The sequence below is a fragment of the Strongylocentrotus purpuratus genome, unplaced genomic scaffold (genome assembly GCF_000002235.5).
Source record: "Strongylocentrotus purpuratus isolate Spur 01 unplaced genomic scaffold, Spur_5.0 spur5_scaffold_10, whole genome shotgun sequence".
Taxonomy (NCBI): Eukaryota; Metazoa; Echinodermata; class Echinoidea; order Camarodonta; family Strongylocentrotidae; genus Strongylocentrotus; species Strongylocentrotus purpuratus.
Window position 1 is genome coordinate 3927362 of NW_022145595.1, and position 22124 is coordinate 3949485.

Genomic DNA, 22124 nt, shown 5'->3' on the forward strand with positions numbered 1-22124 from the left:
TGATCCTGGCGATATTTGATTCAATACTTGGATATGATTAATATCTTACTTAACATTTATAACTAGCTTGCATAAACAAGTTTACATCTTATTTGAATCACATTTTAACAAGGCAATCTAGTCCTAGCAAAAATACAAGTACTTAGAGCTGTTGTGACTTCATTTAAAATAACAATCTGAACTTATGTAAGTTAAATGCAGTGCTTCAAATATATGACCTAATTTGCTTGTGTGCAGCAACATAATGACTTGTGTACCACTACCAGCCAATCACGGTACAAACTAATTTGCCAGATTAGTTTTTTAGCTAGCCTGCTTTTTGGGGCTTGGAGTATATTACTTGGCTAAAAAAGTCCAAAACCCAGAGTAATTTTTTTTACTTGAGTATTGAATACCAGTTCCTATCATCAGCTCTATCAGACCATTGTTTCACTCCTCTGTGTCCTCCAGGCTCCTCCATACTCAAAGAATCTTCCAAGAAAGCTCAGAGAGAGCTCCCTCCTCTCCCTTTACTTTTTGAGGGATTCTCAAAAGCTATGGTATACAATGATTTACAAATGTTACAAAGTTTGAAATGATGATGCGTCCTGATCAATAATCTCTTTGGATGCATGTGCCTTGCTAAAACATTGCATTGTTGTCATAATTAAGAAGGAGGCGCGATAGCTCAGTTGGTAGAGCAGTGGATTTGTACTCCGGCGACCCAGGTTCGAAACCAAGTCAATGCGCTAGTGCCCTTTGGTAAGGCATTAATCCCCATCACCAGGTCCCTCGGAGAGGACCTAAACTAAGCAGTCAGTTCTCTGGTTGCTTACTAACAAGCATTTATACTTTCTTAGCAGTCAAGTAAAATAAACACCACACAACCACCACACATGAACATAATATGACCTGAAATACATCACAAGTTTTTGTTTACCTTGTCTGGCAGACTCGACAGAGGTCAGAGATTTGTAGGACCTTGCCTCTGATCTCCCATCTCCATACTGGCTTTCATCCTCTGTCATTGTGTCCGTCTCGCTATCATAGTCCGATACTGACCTGGTCAGTTCGTTCCCATGCCGTGGTCGAAGCCCTAGTTGATTTCGAAGACGACCTAGCCTTTCCCGTCTCTCCATTAACCGTTCGTAAACCAGGTTCGTTCTGCTTGATTGTCCTCGTGGTGGTGGCGACCGCTGCTTTGATCGGCTGCTCGGTCTGTCCGGCATGGATTCGTAACCCCGCGACGTCGCGGACTGCGTTTTGGAATGCTTTGACTCCGCACGACGCGAATGACCACTCTTTACACTCAAAGCTTTATAACCATTTGATTTCTCTGTTCTGTTCGCTGGTGAGAATATGTCAGACATATGATACGAACGTTCTTCGGTGGCGTTAGATTTGTGTGAAGCATCCCTACGACTTGATCGCTCATCCAGCATTTCACGAGAGCTCCGTGCAGAGCGGCTATGTGGTATTGTGTCTTTGTATGAGCGCACGTCTTCGTAACTCTCCTGGGAGTCCATTGTACTGCTGCTGAGGTTGGAGTACCCACCGCGTCTGTGTTTTGATTTAGATCCTTTCCTAGCATCTGGTTCGTCGTTACCTCGCATGGTGCGCTTGTTCTTGTGGTCAGTGGAGTCACTGGAGTTGAGTTGCTGGTGATTCCGCTTACCAGGACTGACTCGTCCTATTATTAACAACAACAAAAAATTGGTACATTGGTGTAGGGTAGAAAACTTTTTAATTAATATTTTCTTCACTGTTTACATGTAAATAAGACTTCTATTCATTTAAAAGAAGAAAACTATATTCCCCTGCATTTTTTTAATTGACATCGAACTTCTAGCCCAAAGGGAGTCATCAATGACAGAAAATAAGAAAACAAGATGATGTATTAACAGTGTTTCTATGATGTGTTTTTTCAAACTCCTGAAAACTATTGATGTATCAAAAAAATGTTGGGGAAAAAAAAGCATGTTTCTCAAGGACAGGCATGAAAATATTGGGACATTTAAAAACAGAGTGAGTTTTGTGGAGCTTTATTGTTCTAAGTCAATGCTTTTTAATAAAAAATACTGTTTATTCGAAAGAAATGAAATTAATACCTGATCGCCTGTGTTCTGGTGACCCCATGGCAGACAAGGGTGACCCTGTTACCGTGGAGACACTGTTGTTTGTATTGCTATTGAAGCTGTCTCCCAGTCCCATTTGATCCAGCTGTTACACAGAAAAGTACACAACATCCATACATCAATATGAAACAGATGACAAAAAGTAAACAAGATATCTAATGAGGCTACTGGATCTTACCAATAATCCACTGCATAAGGCAACGTAAATGGTGGATATACTGTATTGAGAAGGGGATTTTTTGAAATATCACCGTTATTCCATTCCCCTCTGATCTATTTTGTGGAGCAATGAAATATCTAGAATTTGGCACGTAAATAGAGTAAATCAATGAGCATATAAATAAGTAATGTCGTTTTCAAGGTGTATTTGAATTATCACCCAAATTAATTGTTCGTATATGTGACCAGACTACATGGGTATTAGTATAGGGAGATTGCAACTTTGTTTTTTATTTTTATACAAACACACTGTATATTTCAATGTCAAAAGATGTGCTAGATTCAGGGCTTAAAAGTCATGATACCACAGATTTATAAATACAAAATCCTGCAAAGTTATCACACAAAAACTACAGGGGGTGGAATCACCCCCTTCCTGGCTCTTAAAGGGTTAAAATACTTAAAATCTAGCCAGATGCGAAACATGGATATACATGCATTTCTGCATGCACTTTTAGAGTTTCACTGTTATATCATTTTGTGAAAGGTTAATGCTCAAAGACTTTTCTTGGCAATTTGAGATGATTTTCATCGCCAAAAGGTTAAGATACCCTTCAATGTCATACAATAAAGTGTTTTTCTTCAGAACTTACAGCAAATATGCTCCCAAGTACGATTTTACTCAATTGGATGATGTGACGAGCGTAGGGCATCCCGTATCCAAGACTCTGGGCATGGATAGTGCAAGCCTGAATTGAAAGCAAATAATAAAGAAATATTTCATATCTACATAAATTATTGAATAATTCTTCTTTTCACTTGATTTTTGTCTTCTATACATTTTATAAATACTTCTTAATTTTTGTTGTAAGGTTCAGTATTCAAAAGATGAAGTTTATGATGAATCTATAATTCACAGATTGGCTACACAACATTTATAATTGTTTTGAAGGTAAACAACTTTTAGATTTTGTTTGTCTTTTTTTGTTTGCACTACAGTATGAATTGAGCTGTTCTTCTCTGCAGTTCTCCCCTATTTAACAAAAATTCAACCCAGAAGAAGTTATAGAGGGGGTGGAGGAGGGGGCTCAAGCAACCCCCTCCTCCCCATTCTTGATTATAATAATAATAATAGTAATAAATAAACAATTTATAATAAAACCCCCAAAAAATCTTAAACTGTGCATGCATCATCTGCTGGATATGATGCAGTACTTCTAACAAGCAATTCTTTGATCACACAAAAAACAATGAAAAGAAAAAATACCTTAAATCAACCTACCTCTAATATCTGGACTAGTCCGAGACGAGTCATTGGATTGTTGTCTGACATACCCATCAGTAATGACTGTAGGGTTGCACTGATGACTGCACTGCTGTATGGGATACGCATGTAGTCTGAGGCCCACAGGAGAGACTTGCCAAGTGCATAGATGTACATCTACATCGACAAGGGGGGAGAGGCAACATATCAAAATGTTAATTACATTGAATGCTACTTGAACATTACATGTATAATAATAATAATAATAACCTAGGCTTCTATAGCACATTTCATCTTCGGAGAAAATAACAATGCACTTTACAATATTAATACAACAAATTACACATAACTACTAATTCATGAACTAAAGATATATCAAAATAAGGACAAGATTAATAATAATCAATCATTAGAAACAGTTTAAATGACATTAGAAAGCGTTTTTTAACAAGTACATGTAGGTTTTCAGTTGAGATTTAAAGAAAGTTAGCCCTTACTGTACTGGGCTATTTCGAGCACTCTCTGACTGGGGGGGGGGGCCTGGGAGGCCCTCCCCCCCCTATGATCTTGGCCGTCTAATGTCCGATGAACGCGAAAATTTGCATGTTTGTACATAGATATTTACGTAAGGAACAAGATGGTATAACTAGTTTTTTCCTCATATGCTAATTTTATGCATTTTACAGAAAACTCTACATATTTGTCCGTAGACTTGTATAGAAGCTTGAAAATGTATTAAATGAATGTTAATTTGCGTAAATAATGAATACCGTAAATCTCCGTGTATAAGGCGCACTTTTTTGCCGCCGAAAAAAATTGAAAGTCGGGGGTGCGTCTTATACACAGGTACAGAAAAAAAAAAGTTTTTTTTTTTTTAAAGTTTCGATTTATGGCGCTATGCCTGGCAATGTCCCCTAGCTCAGTAATCAGTGTGTTGACTCACCACTCGGAAACTACAACAACACTCAAATTTGTCTGTCATCTTGGTTTGAAAGTAATCTTTCTAATAGATCTCAATATGTAGTTTATAATAATAATTCCTCATTTTTTTTCTATAACAAATGGTGTACCACAAGGTTCTATCCTAGGTACTCCATTATTAGAAAGATAGAGGATGCTATTCATATCATGCATGACTATTGATGTTTGGCATAGAACACAGTGCTTCTGCTAGGTGATGTGATGAGGCTGGTGTGGGACACTTGGTATCATGAAGCCTTAGACTGTTGTTATTTATTATTTGTGACAAGTTCACAACTTCAACTGCACCTCGATGTAAAATGAAGGTCCTTCCCCGCGTGGGTTTTCGGCAACAAAACAACAACAACAACAAAACAAAAAAACTATTTTTTTTTTTTTTTTTTTTTTTTTTCCTCCCCCCCCCCCCCCAAAAAATAGGGGTGCGCCTTATACACAGGTGCGCCTTATACACGGAGATTTACGGTACCCATTCATGAATATCAAATCTGGAAATATATATAGGGAACTAGATCATTACAAAAATTGTCCGACTCCACTTTTTGAATGTTGAAACTAATTATTCATATGAAACTTCTTTTCTAACACAAAATAGTTATTTGATGTAATTAATAATGATAATTTATACAAATTTGATGCGATTTTCAACTATTTATTTTCTTATGTATTTTATTGTTTTTTATTTCTTATTATATCTATTGTTTTATTTCTAATGTTTACCTAATTATTTAATTATCTAATTATTTACCTTCTCAACCGCAGCATTTGAGAATGACCCCTGACCTCCGATGCCCTCGGGAGGCAGGTAGTTGGCAATGTTTGGTAGGGTCACATCAATGCTCTCAGCAAACTGGACTGAGCCGCTAGGACTGAAGAGCACCGTGTAGGGACTGACCACAAAGCTAGGACCATCTGCTTCTATGGCACGACCTGTAGGTGGAATTGGTTTTGAAAAATGATAATACATTCATGCAGTCACAGGTAATCTTTACTTGTTAATGCCATTGGAAGGAAATATACATTGCATAAAAGAAATCAAGTTAGAAATTTGTTATTGTCAGATGCATGGGTAGCAATAGGCTTCAAGAGATACAAGATGTAGAGCTATTCAACAAGATAACATATATTATATAAAATATAAGCATGTGAGTGAAATTGGTAGACGAACACTATTAAGAGCAAAAAGGAGAGAGAGAGAGAGAGAGAGAGAGAGAGAGAAAGAAGAAGATCAAGATGGATAGTCAGTGTACAATAATGGAGAGCAAGAAAGAAAGAGAGATAGAAAGGGAAATGCAGATGGAGGAAAGAGGGTAACAAAACCACTAAACAGAGAGCATGACTGAGATGGAAACAGATAACTAGTACAAGAGTGAAAATAAAAAGAGAATGCACAAACTTATAACTAGCCTTTCCTAAAACTAAAGCTGCATGTCAAGACTTCACATCAATTTTGTTTTAGCTTCATGTACATGTACATGAACTTTAAGTTTAAGAAACTCAACTCACCTTGAATTAATGTCAAGAATTCACATTTTAAAAATGTAGCTACATGTACACCTACTGATAGAAGTAACCAGGGGTGATAGTGAGCACTAAAAAAAAAAAGGCTTTCCCCCCCCCCCCCCCATCAAACAAGCCTCCCTTGAGTAAAAAAAAAAAAAAAAAAGGATTCGGGGGGGGGGGTGGCATTTAACAACATTCCCCAATTTTTAGTAAAAAAATTGGGAAATAAGAGGGGAACATAGGGAAGAATAGAGAAAATAAGGGAAAAATCAGGGAAAAATCTGGAGGAAAAAAAATCAGGAAAATATTTTAAAAAACAGGAAACCAATTTAAATCAGGTTTTTATCAGGCCTCAAGTAACTCAACTCACCTTGAATGAATGTGTCTTGTATGGCCTTACAGCTCTGACAGAGAATGCTCCATAGCTCCTCCTCCTCCAGAGGGCCTCCTCTAACCTGGAGCACCTCACTCAGGGAGACCTGGATACTGCTACCAACAGGCATGATGGTGCTGGATCACTGGATATCAAGAATGTATTGTATTGTATTTATTTTCCGTCATTTAAAAAACATCAACAAATATACATTTACAATCATAAAGACACTAGGGACTTTTACATTTGCACAACGACAACATGGATTGCTACGATCAATGTCCTTTTAATGCACTGCCTTGAATGGACGTCACACGTATCAGTCCACGCAAATTTATCAAAAAGTAAGACGGAGGGATGGCCCTATTCAGTGTTGTTAGCATAACAATGCTGTTGCACAGAGGGGCCCCTATAGACATAGAAAACATGCAAATAGATAGTACAGAAGTAAGGAAAACTTACAGCAAAATAAGAACGTACAATAATGATGAGAGCAAATTGGAGTAAAACCAGAAAAAGGAGACAAATAATTACGATACCTGTATATACAAGGGAGAAAGCTAGACAAGTAAATAATCTTTAAAAAATGACAGGATACACAAACCAAAATAAGTTTTGTATGTTATATTGTAATGATGAACTGTATACACAGAGTTCCAAATGCCATTAACCATTACTCTTCACCAATTAAGCAGATTACAATTTGTCAATTTGTCCAAAGAGACCTACATGTACATTATTTACTTAGGACTTGGATACTGCTACCAACAGGCATGATGCTGGATCACTGCATATTAAGAATGACAGGAAATGAGGAGACACAAACCAAATTGAGTTTTGTATGTTACTGTAATGATGTATTGTACTGTATACCTTTAAATGTCAAAACCTGTCACACTGTTAAGGGATCCGGTAACTTTGTCTCAGATTCTGAAACAAAATTTTGGATTTAGCTCATGATGCAATGATAAACCTGTAGGTCAGTCAGGAACCCCATGACTTTTACAAGCCGATCGCCTGTCTGCTTATCCAGATATTTATGATTGGAATTACAAATTTTGAAAAACGTTCGCCTGACGGTTTTCATAACACTACAGTCTATTGGGGAAAACGAGTATGGTAAAACAGGTCACACAAAGATTTTTACTTTTTTGAGGCACTTCTTGATCATTTTGAAGCGCAATTTTTGTAGGGCTTCAATATTACACCATATCATAGACACTGATAACATGTAGGGCCGTGTATCTCAGATTTAACATTGTTAAACGATCCCTTTAACCAATTCAAAACTTGTCTTAAGACACATTTATTCAAAATTGCTTTTGATGATTAATTTACTCTGTTTACACTGATTTGTATTTCATGCAGTATGTATTGTAATTTGGAGGTTTATTTGCATTTTCTTTATGTTTTGTTTAATTGTTTATCAAATTGTATTTTGTTATTATTTTTATTATTATTACATACTGTATAGTCCTGAATGTGATGAACATTGCTCCTTACCACAAACAGATTACGATATGTCAAGTCCTAAATTTCTAAAGAGTCAGTCCTACATTATTTACTTTCTTGGAAATTACTACATGTAGCCATGCAGAAGCATATCAGAAGGGGATGTGATTGTCATTATTATTTAAAGCATTGTTATCATGATTATATCTGTAGAGCCCTGTATCTGTTACCAAACAGACAGAACAGAATTTGGTAATATCAAGTCAAGACAAGATTCTAGTATATTGTCGATAACAAACATTTTATTAGGGAAGTTGCCCAGTCATGGGCCTCTTTAACACTCGATACGGAAATTAGTCCTGAATTCCCATATCAGACAACAATATATATGGAACAACACTATGATTCGTGGAAACAAAAAAGTATTATTCATAAAGTCATGGTATGACAAAGGTATAATTCAATTATCAGATCTTCTTGACGAAAATGGTAATATTTTTACCTTCTTTCAATTTAGAAACAAATATAATTTTGAATACAATTTTGTAGAATTTTATTCTGTGAAAACAGCTATTCCTCATAATTAGAAAAATAATATCCCTAAATGTTCAGAGGCAGACCTAACAGCTCCAGAGGAAATGATTAAAAATGAAGGTAACAAAGATATGTCGCTATATTCATAATTTAAGTGTTCAATAGGTTTTTAGTCCCCCTAAATCAATAGATAAATGTAATTCTCTGTTTAATATCCCAAACATAGACTGGGGTAAAATTTTCTTAGTTCCTGTTTAGGTCATGTTTATCTACACAGATCCGTTATTTTCAGTTTAAGATAATACATCGTATAGTTGGTGTTAATAAATATCTTAAATTATTAAATATTAAGCAGTCAAACTTATGTTCATTTTGTTATAGCTCCGTGGAATCTATAGAACATTTATTTTGGGATTGCCCAATCATTAGAAGGTTTATTTCGGATGTCCAACATTTCATTTTTTAATAGAGGATAAAGTTACTTTGAATAAAATTAATTTCTTATTTGGGTTTTATGGAAACGTTAGAGTTCAATTTAATTTTATTATTTTATATGCCAAATAATATATTTTTTCTAACAAATGAAAAAATAGCGTACTCTCACTAAATTCTTTTAAATGCATGTTAAGGTATTATCGTTCTCTTCAACAATACATTTATGTTTAAAATAACAAATTTGTATCATTTGATAATAGGTGGAAAAACATTGTGTTGCTTTAAAAAAATATTTATCTTGTATAATCAGCTATATTCTTGTTGTTGATTCTATTGGTTATATTATGTATGTACTGGACATGTATATTCGTATATGTTTTGAAACGGCACAATGAAGGGCACTTGCCCGGCAGCAAGTCGGCGCAACGCGATGGAGTTTCGTGCACTCGCAAAATTATGGATTGTATTAACGGACTGTAACTGGTTATATAATATTATGTAACTCTTTTTATATTTGTCTGATACCCTGGGACAAACTAGCCCGGATATCAGTTTCCCCCGGTTTGTTTCTTATGCTCTGATAGGGGAGTTTTTGAGATTTTGCAATATGCCACAATCTAATGAACCAGGAGGAATGTTGTAAAAGGGCATTTGATATGCCAATTCTCTCATTTATGTATTCGTGAACACGTAGGTACATATGTGTGACCAGTCGCAGGTTATTTCACCAGCACGTCGGTATTTTATACACATACACATGTATGTATGCATCTTGGATGATCATGCTCTTACGTATCCGTTTGTCGCTACCCTTTTACGGCAATGATCCGGCTTATCCGACACAACTGGTCATTTTGATTCCTGCTGCTGCCAAGACCACACCGTCATACACACCAGCCAGGGACCAGACTCACTCATCTAGCTTCTAGATATTACAGACAAGACAACTCTCTCGGTCACCTCAAGACTAGTGAGTTGAACTGAATGCCATAGACTACATAAATATAAGGTTAGTCAATGTTTGTGATCGTCACCGTGATCGTCAGCATCATCAAATTTGACTTCGCCGTAGCTGATCTGGTATTTTGAACGCTTTGCTGATTTATTTGAGGATCCCTTTTGTGTTTGATCTTGATGAATGATTATTGTTATTGTAATTGTGTATGATTGATTATTGTATTAAATATTGTGTATTCTTTGAACGGGACGTAGATTAACCTTTGGGGCGTTTCATACGCCCTCGGAACGATTCTGTTGACTATTTTTATCCAGTGATCACTGTTATTTTTATGTAAATTATTTGCCGTCTGAGGGAGTTCTTCCCTCCGGAGATATTTGATTATTGTGTGTATTTTTTTTGGTGTGTACATCAACGATTATACGAACCTTGATAATTTGTGTTGATTATCTATAATAAACCATTGATATTAATTGTATAGGGTCTAATCTCATTGACATTGTTTGATAGTGTAGTCTAGTTTATTTCTTGTGAGATCATCAAATTTAAAAGTACCCGCCAGGGGAGTTCTACACTCTCATCATCCTGTTCATTTCATACTTTTCACAGCACCGTGGTTTAACTCCGCCATCATCATTACCATAATTTCTTCTATATCTCTAACCATACCACGTTTTACTTCAGTGATGTACATGTACAGGAGTCTGATGATTGGGTCGCGTCGCGCCGACTTGCTACCGGGCGAGTGCCCTTCATCGTGCCGTTTCGACTCGCTACATATAAACGGCAGCTGCAAACCAATCAACAACTTTCAAATTTATGCATGATCTTATTCTCACCCTCAACGTTTCTACTCACCAGTTTCTAATCTATCCTCTCAAACTCATTTTGTTAAGGAGGTTAAAATTTCAAATACGTCCATTTCAACATGATTTCCAGCTATTTCTTCGAAGGATCTAGCATTCCATGATGTAAACAAGTCCAGCTTTGTGGCTTCTGTTCATTCCGGTCAACGCCAATCTTGTATATTTTACTGTACTGTACAAGTAAAGTGCGATTAGCATGAACCGTGTACCATTCATAAACGCATACCATTTCAAAGACTCATAGCGTTATTGACAACGGTGGACGCGTCCACTAAAATAGAGGGGGTTCTCAATCGATAGTCTGACGAGCTGTGCTATTTTATTCAAATATTTGTGATTACTAATGTTTACAAATATTTTAACACTATTTTTAAATTATGTTTATCTATCTTAATGGGATAATTTGTAGGAAATACTATCAGGAACGAAAGTAAAAATATGTTACTCCCGATTTAAAATGGAGTGATCCCAAGCAGCCACAGATCAATTAGGCATCCCGACCCAAAGGGGGGAACCGCGCCCACGAAAACCATTGCTCATAATTTATGTCATACATTAGGCCTACTTTAATAATCAATCATAAGCCATAATCATCATGTATATACCCCAGACATATAATATAATTGTAGTTGTATATTACTTCATATGAATAATTGAAATCATTTTATTTAAAAAGGAAATATCAGAATTCCTGTCGACTTTTTTCTCCTTTTTCTTGGGGGGGGGGGGGTTCAAATGTTTGAAGTCTGTTATTTGAACATTTTGAATCATTTTCAATACTCACTCTCCTTCTTCACGACTGTTCTTTTTCAAAAGCCCACAGATTTACTGCCTTTTAAACTGTCTTTCTTCCTTATTCCACTCATTATCTGACGTTAATAATCTACTCCGCTTTCTCCCATTATTCACGCTTTCACACCTCATCTCCAGGGGAGGACCATTATCTCCTCAATCACTCATACACTGGAAGATGTATCAAACATTGAAGCTTATACATAGAATACAATTTCACACACCAAGAGAATAATGACTGCACCAAGCATTGAAGGTTTTTATTCCATTTTATTGGAATCTCATATTACACATTCAATCAATCCAATTGATCACATAAAATAAAATGGATGTACATGTATTACATGAATCAAAAATTAAAATATACATACAGATATATTATAATTTGCTATCTCCAATTCTCCATGAATACCGGTACACGTATCTTCAAATGTTCCTGTGAGGTTCCTGTGAGGTTCATTTGTCAATAATACTGTGCCAACTGGGTGAAAATAAAAGGCTTCATAATAAGAGCGTTCGTTCGTTCGTGTCTCCTTAGATCAAGATTACGGTAATCTTGATCTTCGGAGTAGTTGCTACAACCGGCCGTGTCAGACACGTTACCCCGGGGTGCGAGATAGGACTCGTGTAGCGTGCCCCCATTTAAAACAATTATACAGTTACAGTTAACAACACATTTAATTAATAGTATGAAACTATTAAAATTACTCTCATGTTACGGGAAAAAATATTGCATATACATATATTATGAATCAATTGATTTGGTCGATCCATAATAAGAGCATGAGAGAGAGAGAGAGAGAGGGGGGAGAGAGAGAGAGAGAACTTTGTAACTGCAAATTGAAGCCTATGCTCACTAAACCCCGTTTAAAATGTCAGCATCATATAATGAATACATGAGCTTGTTCCAAGGTTTCAAGGTTATTCTCCAAAAAAAAAAATGATAACATCATGTGCTGAGAGCCACAAGGGCATGAACTCACATTCAGTTACAACTTAATTGTCTAAGTATGTGAAAAATAGATTTGTCCCGATTAATATATATCCTGAGAATGTGACATAATGAAGCTAATTTCTAAAAGTAATTAATAAAGGCCCCAATTCAAACAGCTACAGTCCACCTTTGATATTTGAGTTTGAGAAAAAAATTAAAAAACATCAAATTTACGAGGATGAATAATTTTTGTTGTTAACTGTATCGCTGTCACATAACAAAGAGTTGATGCCTTTTTGTATTAAAGCATAGTTATAACAGTGAGAGCAAGAGCTAAAATCAGCCAACTTAGAATACTAATACGAAAATGAAAAGATTCAAAGTATGTAAAAACAAGAAAATTATAATATATTTGCACACAGAGTAATTCACCTCTTTGTATAAAAACAAATCTTGTTCATAACTATTGTTTAATCAAAGGGCACACTCGACTCGCAAGAAAACAGCAAGAAATAATGGAACCCGCATTCATAGAATAGACATACAAATTAATTGGAAGCATAAGAGCCATCAAGAAAATATTTGTTGTATTTTCAATCATGTAATATAATTTTCCTTTGAGTTAGCAAGATGGCAACTAGCACGTGAATTAATTTCTGTAAGCATTTTGTAATGGGATTACAATAATTTGTGCAGAATAAGGATTGGCACTTTGCACTCCAAACATCAGTGGACCAAGTAGAATCAGGTTTGGGCTAAGTTTAGACCAGGTCCAACTCAGCCCAACTTTGTGAAGTCAAGCTACTGTCTCAAGATTCCAGACTTCTGATCAATGAACCACATGTTCATTTCTCCTACCAACAGAATGAGAGTTTTTTTCATCACACAGGTGTACTGTTTTCAGTACTAATTAATAACAGAAGTAATAATATGAATCTATTGAATTTCTGACATACAATCATCATACACTATGGTCCATATCCTACTTATTTGGTTACAACCGACCCGACTCTGGGTCTAAGGTTACGCTTCACAAAGGAAACATTTGACATGTCCTTTGTTAAACCCTATTTTGAACGAAAGCTTAAGCTCAGTGTCGTTTTAAAATTTGAGTAGAATATGGGCCAGTATATAACAAAATATCATATCTGGGAAAATCAAATAAATTAGAAAACAAATACAAAATGATGAATTTCAAACATTACTTATGCCAAAAAAGACAGTAAGCCTTAAGCTTAGCAGGAGTGAACAAATCTGACAATAAATCTATTTCCACATTTCTTACAAATCTATTGACAACAGCATCAATCATCATCTCAATTCATGTTATCCGGAACAATTATTTAGCTGCCTGCAATAAGGCTGTATCACCCAAACGCCAAATTATTAATAGCCTTATTACAGGTAGCCTACTAAGTTGTGATAAGGCCAAGACATCACGGAATGTATATTTATGAATAGATCTCTTATTTGTTGTATTTGTAGAAACCTTCGCCAGTCTTCACGCCAAGCTTTCCGTCAGCTACAAGCTTATTGATAGTCTCGCTTGGCTGGAAGAGTGCTTCATCCGGGTAAGATTCATGCCATCCTGCAAAAAAAAGAAAAAAAGAAGAGATTTAAAGACTGAAAGTCTAAGGGATGATTGGTATTATTAAAACGACGAATACCATTGAATTAAGACATACTGAAGCTTTTTGTTTTACGCTCGTTAGCCAGAGTAAACTGCAAGAATGAACACAAGGGTTGAAATCACACATCCATGTCTAGAATGCTTGTTCTGTTTTTCTTTCTACTGTCCAATTTTGGCCCTTCGTTCATTCTAGATCTTGCGGTTTACTCTGATGAGCGCACTGCAGATAAAATGCTTGAGTATATCTCTACACATTGCTTTACTTCAAATATTAAGAAAAATGTGAACACATGTAAGGAATTTGATGGCAACAAGTTGTAGTGAGCATCGTAAAGTTTATGTATTTTTTTACAGAAATTACCTGTCTTGCCACCTTCAAAAGATCCCTCAAAAACTTACCTTTTCCCCTAGTGATCTATTTGCTCTACTTCCTTTTAGACTAACATTTTTTGTCCTCTTTTCATATATTTGTATTTGTAAGCGCTATGGTACTTATTTATTTTGCCGCTCCTAAATATTTTATATTATTATTATTACACTGATTTGAATATTCATTGTTTTTGGTGCAAGATGAGATTGTCATGGAGCAAATATAACCACACATTTGAGGCAATCACTCACCTGATTTTCATTCTAATGTTATTACTTTCTCCTTATATTATGTTGTCAGGTAGGAGAAAATAAATTGTCCTCCTAAGTAATATGAATAGCTACCACAGTGGTAAGTTGTATGATACATGCTTTTGTGACAATGGCTCTATGGCCAATGATTCCAAGTTAACTTCAACCCTGGACCGAACCCTTTATCTAACCATAATCTTAACCTAAAACCCCTCTGCAAACCTAACTCTACCTCTTTGATGAAAGATGGCTTGAACCAATTGTCACAAATGTATCTTCATTGCAATAGTAGAGCAGGGATCTCACAACTGGGAGGTCCCAAATTCGAAACCAATTTGATGCACTAGTGCCCTTTGGTAAGGCACTTGTCCTTATTACCAAGTCCTTCTGAGAGCACTTAAAGCCCTTGATACCCTGGTTGCTTACTTATAAACATGCAACCAACCAACCAACTGCTAAGGTAGGATTCAGTCACACTTTAGCGTTAAAATTTGACTGAAGCTATATCATTTATTTCTCTCTCACCGTCCAGGATGAACTTGATAACGTCAACACCAACATAGTCCACCAGCTCAAACGGTCCCATGGGATACCCAGCTCCAAGCTTCATACCGATGTCCACATCACGTGTGGTGGCATCACCTACATAAAGAAGAGAGAGATTGAAGAAGAGACAGACCATGACAATTTTAATAACAATTTAAAACATTATTTATACATATTGATCTCAACTTCTTCTGGCTCCTTACAATTCCTTCTTCTTTTCTTGTGGATTGACCTTTGATAGTTTACCTGGCATCTCTTAATCCAACATATTTTGATTTGCTTTTTTAAAGTTATCATTACTTTCTAGTTTGAAGTTCTAGTTTGTATTCATATGCTTGTTCCTATTGACTCTGATATTATTCAAATGGTAGAAATAAAATGTCAATTGAACCAACCTAAACTGAAATGATTCGTTTCTGAATGCATTTGCAGATCAAAATATGTTTAGCTGTAAGAGGGGGGAGGGGGAGGGGGTCGGGGTCATAGTCTCCCTGTCCCTTTCCAGGTAAGGGTACCTTGCTGCCACAGGTGTCTGAATAAAAATGCACAAATTTCCCTTCTCCCTACTCACCTCTCTCTATCATCCTTACAGCTTCGCACATGTAAGGTACAAGCAACCTGTTCACAACAAAGCCTGGGGTATCCTTCAAGTAAAAATAAAAAGGAAAAATGAAAGTCTTGCATGAATGGCTGTTACAACAATCTGACAAATTCCACCTGGTTAAAAAGAAAATACGGTACAAGTATCTATGGAACTAAAATCTGGAAATGCCCCGATAAAAACTACTTTCTTGAATTTTCATTTTAAACATTATTATGGCAGCAAGAGCCTTATGATCTTATTTCAGTTCAACAATTGTTGAACACTTAAACATTTGGTCATGCCTTATAAAATTATAGCAAAGTATGTGTAATTGTGTGATTCCAAAACTGTATAAAAAGCTGTTATCGTGTTCTCTGTATTTTCTCCAATGTACATTCCTGCCATGTTTTTGCCATAAGATGTGAAATAAAATTAATTTTAAACCGTTTGCTGTTCATGTAGAATTTAAGTAAGGAGGAGATGAACTTACTCTGCATGTGATCGGTGTCTTCCCAAGTGCTTTTGAGAAGTCCATGAGGCTGTTATATGTCTCCTCACTGGTATCGTTTATTCTCACCACCTACACATGAGACAAGAGATCGAAAAAGTGAGCTGAATAAAAAGGTACTCATAGTATAATACAAGGCTGATATATATATATATATATATATATATATATATTAGGTTTGACTGTATTATACTTTCAAACTAATGACCAAAAAAATAGGTACTGAAAAATGATACTACACTGTATAAAACCAGAACTGCCATGAGTTGCCAATGATTTAATTATGTAAAATTCAATCATTTGTCAGTACCAAACTTTTGTCAATCTTGATTGCACATAATTTTCAAAAGTTTATTGACAAGAAACGTTTTATATTTTTATTATTCAGTAGTATTCAGAATTTGTTAATCTAGTGTATACCATGAGATTCTTTCCTGGTATTTTATCACGATTTGCAACTCATTTAGGGCAGAAATTTTGAGGATGTACTCCATTATAAAGAGCGCCCTAGAATAGTTCGAGCATGCAAAAAAGAAAACAAGTTCTCATCCTGTTTCAAAGGACATAGCCCCCCTATGCAACCAGTCATTATGTACCAAAGAGTGATTTAACAAGCAAATACGGAATATTTAGAATCAGCCCTTCTGTTAAGCACTGATTATAATATCTGCTGAGAGCCAGAAGAATGTAGGTCTGTGTCACACCCTTTTGCATCTACTAGCAGGTAATGTGTAAAATCCATTACTTCAACAATTTTCATCTGGATACAGGGTTAAAGAATTGAAGTCCACTGAATATATCTTTTCTTGACGTCACCCAAAGTCACCCAATTTTCCCTCTACCAATAAACGTTTGTTCTCCCTTTTTGGGCAGATGTACAGGGGGAGGGGGGGGGGGGGAGGAGGCATGGATATGACAATTTTAGAATCCTGTGAAGAACTGACCACATCCGCTGCTGAAGTTAGAAGGGCATTCAGTCTGCGTTAACCTTTTACATTCAGCAGGTGATGTGTCAAATAGATTGAAGAATTGTCATAGTTGAGTGGTTTACGCAAAATCCTGTGACGTCATTCGTTCATGACCTAGTTTGTCGATGTCTACATGTATATCCTTCTCTTTATGAAATTCTAAGGTTGTGGGTTCAATCCCTGACATGGCACTAATGTCCTTTGGCAAGGCATTAATCTAAATTTGCCACTCAATACCCAAGAGAGAAATGGGGAACCGGTAGGATGGGGAAAGCATTTGTGTTAGTAATTGCCTATGCCTTCATGGTGACCATGATATGGTAGGAATACTTAACATGGAGTCAAGATTGGTGCACATTGTGCGTGAATGAACCCTGATGATCGGGTAATAATATTTGTAAACCACTTAGAGACGGTATTCTGTATCAAGCATGCTATAAATCCAGATTATTATTATTACCTCAACAAGTTTCATCATGGATACTGGATTGAAGAAGTGAAGTCCACCAAATCTGTCTTTTCTTGACGTCACACTTGCAATGTCTGAGATTTGTAATGAAGAGGTATTGCTGACAAAAATTGTATTTCTGTTAATGGGAAAGAAAAAAAAAAAAAGAGGATAAAAGTCAACCTCTAAATTCTATGGCAATTACCACAATTTTTAAAACTATTTAAATACAGCAAAAATCAAGAAATTAATTTCTCAGATTAATTTCACATATGATGTATTATACATTTTGTAAGAGAATTACATTAATCTGTACAGATTAACAAAAACTATGCAACACTTGGTACTCCATCAATTGGAAAGAGTGAATAAAGTCCTACACTTCTGGATAAAATAAGCTGTGTCTATCATCATGAATTTCTTTGAAATGTATGGGAACGGTGCTATGTCAAACATTTTGGATTTGATTAGAGTGGACTGGATACAAAAAAGGGTTTTGATAGCAACTTACGCTGGTGCTACTTTATCTAACTTGCTGAAGAGGTCTTGCTTGATCTTGATGTTTTCAATGATGGCTTCGATGACGAGATCTGATGAACCCACTGCGCTCTCGGCATCTGTTACCATACTGATGCTCCCTAAGATTGAGTTTACAAACTCTGTACCGCCCTAGGAGAAAAGGGGAGAAATGAGAAGTTTGAAGAATTTTAGATTGATAGCATATTCTGTGACATATTTTACCTTGAGAGATTTGTTTTTAAAATACACAGGATCCCTATACGTAGGATCCCGAGGGTAAATGTGTATGGCCAAAACATTATTATGTCCAATTATGAAATATAAGTGTTATAATTCTTTAAAGACCGTCAATACTACTGGGCCAGAGGGGATAAGACCACCCAGCCAGATCACTGACAGGTGGCTATCTCACAAACTCAGCTCTCAACTAACATAAGAAAAAGAGGATCATGGGGGACCAACAGGCACCGATTTGAGAAGTTAGAGGGAGCAAGTAACTACAAGTAGGACAGAGGGGCTTCAAAGGAAAATATTAATTTTTCGCTTCCTCTTGCCAATTCAGTTTATATATTTGTAGCGCTCATGAAATGAAAGGTTCTCAAGGTGCTCTAGTATTACCCCAGCACTAGCTTAACTTCCTACATGTATTTCAGTGAGTTTTTAAAGAATTCCTTCCTAAAGGTATCCATTTAGCTCCTAAGTGGAGAGAGGCAACTTTAAATGTTTGTCATGCCAAACAAACTAGTGCTGCACCAGAGCTTGAACCCATGACCTCCACATCTCAAGTCAAGTGTTTAAACCACTGAACTATGACTATGAAAATATTAATTTTGAAACATCACACTCTGCATTGCAATTTCTAATTTCAGTATAATAGATAACCTTATGAATTAGCACTTAATCGGACACCTTGAAAGTGGAAGCTTAAAGTGACTCGGTAACATTCTGGAAGATTGATGATTGTGTAATTTTGGTATGACATGTATTATATTCCTTCTACTGTACTAACCCTCTAACAGGCAAAAAATCCTGAGAAAATCCTCAAACCACAAAGATATTTATGGTTTTCTATGAAGGTGTCACTAGTCAACACCTTCTAACAATGATTAACAATATACTCTCCCAACCATTTTTGAATTTTCCCAACCGTTTTTCCTTGAAAATACAGGTAAGTCATAATACAGGCTATAACAAATCTGTCAACACTTTAATGTCTGGAATGGTATACATGTAGAGCCAATTCATTGCTTTGTGACGATTTACATTCACCTAAAATGTAATTAAATTGTAATAATATAGTTGGGAGAATTAAGGAATCGATCAGATCAGTTTTCCCCAATTTTTATTTTTAATAATGGTCTGTTTTCACTCAAACTTTCAGATTATCTTTGATTAAACATCTAGCATTTAAGTCACTACCTTAGCACCACTTTCTCTCATCTGAACAATGTTACCAAGTCCCTTTAAGAAAAATTATGAAAAGACTTACAGCTGGGTCTTCAGCATATTTCTTCTTTGCGATGCGAGCCAAGCTCTTCTGGATATAGGCCATAGAGTTATCTAGGACTTGTTGACTCAGGTCCACCACTGTAACAGCATGTCCGGTCTGTGCTGCTACCTGTTAAATGACAAGTAAATATTTCAAGTTTAATAATACAGCAGATTCCAAATAATGATAATAGTGGGTTTTATACTTGTGTCTGTCACACTAAGGTCTCCAGGCACTCCAATTTTACAGGAATGATTACTGCCAAGTACTTTTCTTCTTCTTCTTCCAGTATAGAACAGACCGCCGTTGGCGTATTATCATACCTTGTGCTTGTCAAGTGCCGAGTGTACAGTGCAAGTATTTAAGGCTCTACAAGAATTCTATGTGCAGCTAAAAACAGTCTGAAGCTCAACGGAGCTCAATGTGTTGCACCTTCTGCTTGAAAGTTTCAAAGAGGTGCAATCGACGACAGCAGATGGTAAGGAGCTCCACAGTCGGATAGTATCTGGGTAGAATGTGGTTTGGAATAGCAGAGTTCGGGCAAAGGAGACATGGACATTTACATTACCATGGTCAAATGTGGCAATTGTAGATTAGTGTCTTGCCAAATGATGTTAGAGATAAGGTAGGAATAGACCCTGTACTTTGTACTAGGCCTATTCTAAATAGTTCAGTGAGTTATCAACACATGTAGAAGAACTTTAGCTTACATTTAGCGCATCCGTATAACGATCATCCGATCTCAGCGAATAGCAGCCTCATTTTCCTAAATTGGCGCCAACAAGCGCCCTTTTTATTGGCTATCGCTGGCTGCCATTCACTCAATGTTATCAGATATTCGTGCGAAGTGAGGAGAAAGCTTGGGATTTTCCGATATGATACCAAAATCATATTTCAGTCAATTGTCACACCCTCTTATTGTTAGAAATTTTGTCAGCATCCTTAAAAGGTTCAAGTATTTCACTTAAGTTTAAGTCTGACTTTTTTTTAAGTTTAAAAAATTCTTATTTTCATGACATTTAAATTTTGAATGAAGTTCGAGTTTGACAAGCAATGGCCAACGCGTGGAATTTTTTTTTGATCTGTGACTGTGAGCATCAACCAAAATTTCAGATAATGAAACAAAATCGAATCTTTCTTGCATACACACAACCCCTTTCCAGTCAACAAAGACATACAAGGAAGGCCAAATCAACTGTACAGACTTCAAATTCTACTTTTTGGGGGTAATGCCTATAGATAGATAGATTCTCAATTAACACACATCTGAATGATCATGTGGGACTACAGTCTACAATAAAATAGAGCCAGACTAAGTTACCTGCGCAATACCAGCACCCATTTGACCTCCGCCGACGATTGTTACATTCTTGATAGCTGCCATTCTTGCTGCAGACGTTACCATACTGCGGGAGATTACGTTCGTAGCAAAAGCCATTTTGAAAACGAGGTAAATACAGTTATATGAGCCTGTAAATGATACACGTGCCTATCACAGTTGAATAAGAGCCGTGGTATACGCCGGTACGGTGTACAGTAGTTGCGCCGCGCCGCTGAGCTGCCACACTGATCGTGCCGCGCCCAGGTATAAAATGTAGCTCAGCTCCACTCCAACCACGCCCACTATGCCCTGGATTCCCTGATAAGTTAGAAATCAAACAGAATGATGTCAAGATTAATCCAGCATATCAGGAAAACTACCCCTGGACAATTACCCCAGACAACTACGCCCCCCCCCCCTCTCCCCCTGCCCACAGAAATAAAAAGGAGCACAGGGTGTAGCCTTTCCTTTTTGATAGATTGATTGATTGATTGATTGATTTTTATTCGACAAGATTCCAACATACAACAATATACAATAATAACAGATCAAAAATAAGTCAATTTGAACAGGATAACCCACAAAAGCTCGAGAGCTTATTTCCAGTGGGGTCCCTTACAGACATGTATAAAATTAATAAGTTAAAATAGAAATATTTACAGACAGATAAGAAAATTAAAAGAACTACTTATTAAAGATAATAATAATAATAATAACAACATTAAACTGATGATAGAAAAGATATTAAGTACAAGAAGAAAAAGAAGAAGGAGAAGAAGAAAAAGCAGAGAAGGAAGAAGAGGAAAATAATGATGAATTTGTAGAATTTCTATATAAACGTACGAAAACATAAGTATATACAATATGAAAGAGTATGAACCGACAGAAGAATAAAAATTTCAATCATATAACATGTCATTCACTTCTCTTCTCTGACTGTCAAGGAATATATCCGAATTTTATCAATTCGGATATATTCCTTTATCATTGTAATTTCTTCAGTTTTTCTATTTTGTCTTTGGTACGCTTATTACAATCATGTACTTTGTTTTATGTAAGGTATGCCACTTATAGAACTTGTATGTACTTTGTACGTGCTTAACATGCTCATATTGAAACGGAAATAAAT

The 22124-nt window shown here is 36.2% G+C and overlaps 2 protein-coding genes across 5 annotated transcripts in view; both read right to left on the bottom strand.

Moving 5' to 3' along the window:
• LOC582167 (tyrosine-protein phosphatase non-receptor type 13) overlaps nucleotides 1-10822 on the bottom strand; it is a 66261-nt gene extending 55439 nt beyond the window's left edge. For all 4 annotated transcript variants that reach the window (XM_030979245.1, XM_030979246.1, XM_030979247.1 and 1 more), the window contains exons 1-7: nucleotides 10629-10822; nucleotides 6389-6536; nucleotides 5264-5445; nucleotides 3556-3714; nucleotides 2927-3022; nucleotides 2088-2199; nucleotides 920-1669 (exon numbers count right to left, since the gene is read on the bottom strand). In XM_030979245.1, the coding sequence (XP_030835105.1) occupies nucleotides 920-1669; nucleotides 2088-2199; nucleotides 2927-3022; nucleotides 3556-3714; nucleotides 5264-5445; nucleotides 6389-6521 (1432 nt within the window). In that variant the 5' untranslated portion in view covers nucleotides 6522-6536; nucleotides 10629-10822. The remainder of the gene's footprint in view (nucleotides 1-919; nucleotides 1670-2087; nucleotides 2200-2926; nucleotides 3023-3555; nucleotides 3715-5263; nucleotides 5446-6388; nucleotides 6537-10628) is intronic.
• A 1411-nt stretch (nucleotides 10823-12233) lies between these two features.
• LOC582126 (hydroxyacyl-coenzyme A dehydrogenase, mitochondrial) lies at nucleotides 12234-21157 on the bottom strand. The gene is made up of 8 exons (XM_782095.5): nucleotides 20996-21157; nucleotides 19675-19803; nucleotides 18178-18335; nucleotides 17679-17805; nucleotides 16233-16322; nucleotides 15731-15803; nucleotides 15139-15255; nucleotides 12234-13950 (listed from the first exon to the last, which is right to left on the bottom strand). The coding sequence occupies exons 1-8, from the start codon at nucleotides 21110-21112 to the stop codon at nucleotides 13829-13831; spliced, it is 933 nt and encodes a 310-aa protein (XP_787188.3). The 5' UTR covers nucleotides 21113-21157; the 3' UTR covers nucleotides 12234-13828.
• Between the last annotated feature and the right edge of the window lie 967 nt (nucleotides 21158-22124).